Source organism: Echinops telfairi, unplaced genomic scaffold, assembly GCF_000313985.2.
Source record: "Echinops telfairi isolate 266 unplaced genomic scaffold, ASM31398v2 ScPeMD7_7;HRSCAF=31, whole genome shotgun sequence".
Taxonomy (NCBI): domain Eukaryota; kingdom Metazoa; phylum Chordata; class Mammalia; order Afrosoricida; family Tenrecidae; genus Echinops; species Echinops telfairi.
In genome coordinates, this window is record NW_022103904.1 from 21,322,550 (window position 1) to 21,325,422 (window position 2,873).

General features: G+C 50.3%; 1 protein-coding gene across 1 annotated transcript in view; it reads left to right on the forward strand.

Annotated features, from left to right (window-relative positions):
• The first annotated feature begins 2,733 nt into the window (after positions 1-2,733).
• Positions 2,734-2,873, forward strand: part of ARNT2 (aryl hydrocarbon receptor nuclear translocator 2) — a 162,558-nt gene continuing 162,418 nt past the window's right edge. Inside the window, exon 1 of the mRNA XM_004708075.2 lies at positions 2,734-2,847. Coding sequence (XP_004708132.1) covers positions 2,735-2,847 — 113 coding nt within the window. The 5' untranslated portion in view covers position 2,734. The remainder of the gene's footprint in view (positions 2,848-2,873) is intronic.

Sequence of the window (2,873 nt, forward strand, 5' to 3'; positions counted from 1 at the left end):
GCACCTGACGGTTTCAACCTGTTACTCTGGTGGTGAGCAGCCCAACATGTAACCCACAGGGGCAGCTAATCGGTGGAACTTGTTTTAAGAAGTAGTCACTTTCCTTTGTCACTTGTGTTTTCTCCAGCCGTGATTCCGCCCTTTGATGTCGGCACTTAACTGCACCTCATGAGCTTAAGCCTCCATTTTCAGGGAGAGAAAAAAAAGTAAATGTCTTATCCGAAGCAGCAGGTGACATAGTTTTTAAGTCCTCGCTGCTAATATTGTCTGGATGTCACAAAGCCAGCACCGTAATTGTCTAACGGGAGAGAGGATGGCCTTAAGGAAGGGATTTCCCTGCACCCCTTCACTACTTTTCAATGTACCCTGCGACCATGCACTGAAGATGCGTTGGTCTGCTAACCACAACGTTGGTGGTTCAAACCCACCAGCTGCTTCATGTTAAACTAAAAAGAGAGAGACTGTGTGCTCTCTTCAAGACTCACAGTCTCACAAACCCTAGGGAGCTGCTCTTCACTGCCCTGTCCGGTCACTGTGATCAGAAATGGACTCGATGGCAGTGGGTTTGGTTTTTCATTGTAAGAACCCCCGGTGGTGCAGTGGGTTAAGTGTTGGGCTGCTAACCGCAAGGTTGGGGGTCCAAACCCATGGAAGATGAGGCTGTCTGCTCTGGTAAAGGTTTATTCTCTCGGAAGCCCAGTAGAGCACTTCTTCTCTGACCTGTACGGTTGCTCAGGGCTGGAATCGGCTCAACGGCCATGGAGTGGGCTTCTCAATGTGCACGTTGCTTAAAAGAAAACCAGCAAAAACTATGATCGTTTTAACATTTTTGTGAACTTAGCAGAATAACTCAGCTAAAAATTTATTTATTTGTCTTGTACATTTCTTTGCACTTCTTGAGTGGAAGAGTTCACTTGATCTTGGGATGCGTTTATTAAAAACAAAAGCTGAAAACGTGATGTCTTTGGACCAAGACTGTGTCCACTGTCAGATGACTTCTTTGCTTCTGCTGGAAGAAGGCTGAGAGCAGCCCCCACCTCCCACCCCCACCCACAAGAGCCCCCCTCCACCAAAAAAACAAACTCGCTGTCATTGAGCCGATTCCAGTTTGTATCAGCCTTATAGGACAGGGTAGAACTGCCCGTGTGTTTCCAAGGTGCTTAACTCTTTCCGAGACTAGAAAGCCATGCCATCCTCTTGCAGGGCGGCTGGTGGTTTCAAACTATAGACTTTGTGGTTATCAGCCCAATGTGTAACCACCGTGCCAACAGAGTTCCTTAACCAGGGCCCAATCCCCTGTTCTTCCCTCCTCGCCGTTTTGAAATATGCTTTGCTTCTGCCCTCGGGTAAGAGCAGGGCTAATAAAAAGCAAATACCGTGGAAGCCGTTTCCAAGAACAATAAACAGAATCAGAGATACTGCTTAAAATACATCTTGCTTGAAATATTTAATGTTCTGAATTTATGAACCCTCCAGAAAGTGGGAAGGAGACTTTTTTTTTTTTTTTAAGCAATATGCGTTCTTTGAAATCAGGGTTGCTTCACACTGCGCTAATGCTCTTCCTAAAGCATCAAGCTTTCACACACATCCTACATGTTGGCAGTGATGCCCGGGGAAGGTAATCTCACGGCATGCCAGACTCTCTCATCCTTTAAACCAGCGGTTCCCAACCTGCGGGTTGAGACTCCTTTCACAGGGGTCGCCAGATTCATAACAGCAGAAAAATTACACTGATGAAGTAGCAGCAAGAGTAATTTTATGGTTGTGGGGGGGATCACCACAACATGAGGAACTATATTAAAGGGTCGCGGCATCAGGAAGGTTGAGAACCACTGCTCTAAAGGAGTGTGAAGCCAGCCCTGGCGTGTTGCTGGTGTCCTCTGTGGGTTAGGACCATGCTTTCCACAGCCCTGGACTTGGCAGTCCTTTTCAGGAGCAGGTGGCTGGGCCAAGGGGCAGCTCAGAAGGTTCGGATTGCTGATTGAGAATGAGGGGCAGCCAGGACTGCCTGCTGCCGGGGGACTGACCTTTGGTGGATTCTCCCCAACTGCGTCAGTGAGAGGAAGGAACATGAGCTCTTTCCCTTCCACCTTTGACTCTGGATTCCGGGTCATTGTGAAGCAATGGCCGCTCTGGCGGCCTAGTGGTGGTGCCCTGGGCTGCTAATCGCAAGGTCAGCAATTCAAGAACCATCAGCCACTCCTTGGGAGAAAGAGGAGGCGTTTGACTCTTGTAAAGAGTTGCAAAGCTCAGAAACCCAGAGAGGCAGTTCTACCCCGTCCTGCAGGGTCACTTTGAGCTGACGTCCACTCCGTGGCAGTGAGTGAGTCCCATGGAAAGGCTGTGAAAGCACCTCTTTTCAGCCACTGGTTGAAGCCCTCAGGACAGGAGGACTCCCTCGAGCGATGGGTCAGGGAAGCGTTCAGCGACTAGCTGAAAGGCTGGAGGTTCAAACTTAACTCGAAGTGCCTCCCAAGAAAGGGCTGGTGACTGCACACCCAGAAACCTATGGGGTCACCAGGAGCCGGAATCCTTTCTGCGGCAAACGGTTTGTTTTGGGCCTGGAAACATCCTTGTCCAGGGAAGAAAGGCAGAGGGGGTGATGGGCAGAGGAGACCCCCAGATCCCAGGGTTGTCCTCCCAGGCGATGCTTTTAGAACTGCGTCGTGCCCGTCTTCCTTATGACTGGGCCTTTCTGATGCTGATGAAACCTCTCGTTTGCTGAATTCCAGAAATGGCTTCAGACATACCTGGATCGGTGACATTGCCCGTTGCCCCCATGGCAGCCGCTGGACAGGTGAGGATGGCGGGGGCCATGCCGGCCCGAGGAGGAAAGCGGCGTTCCGGGTAAGCTCCCACAGCGATTCTGGGAA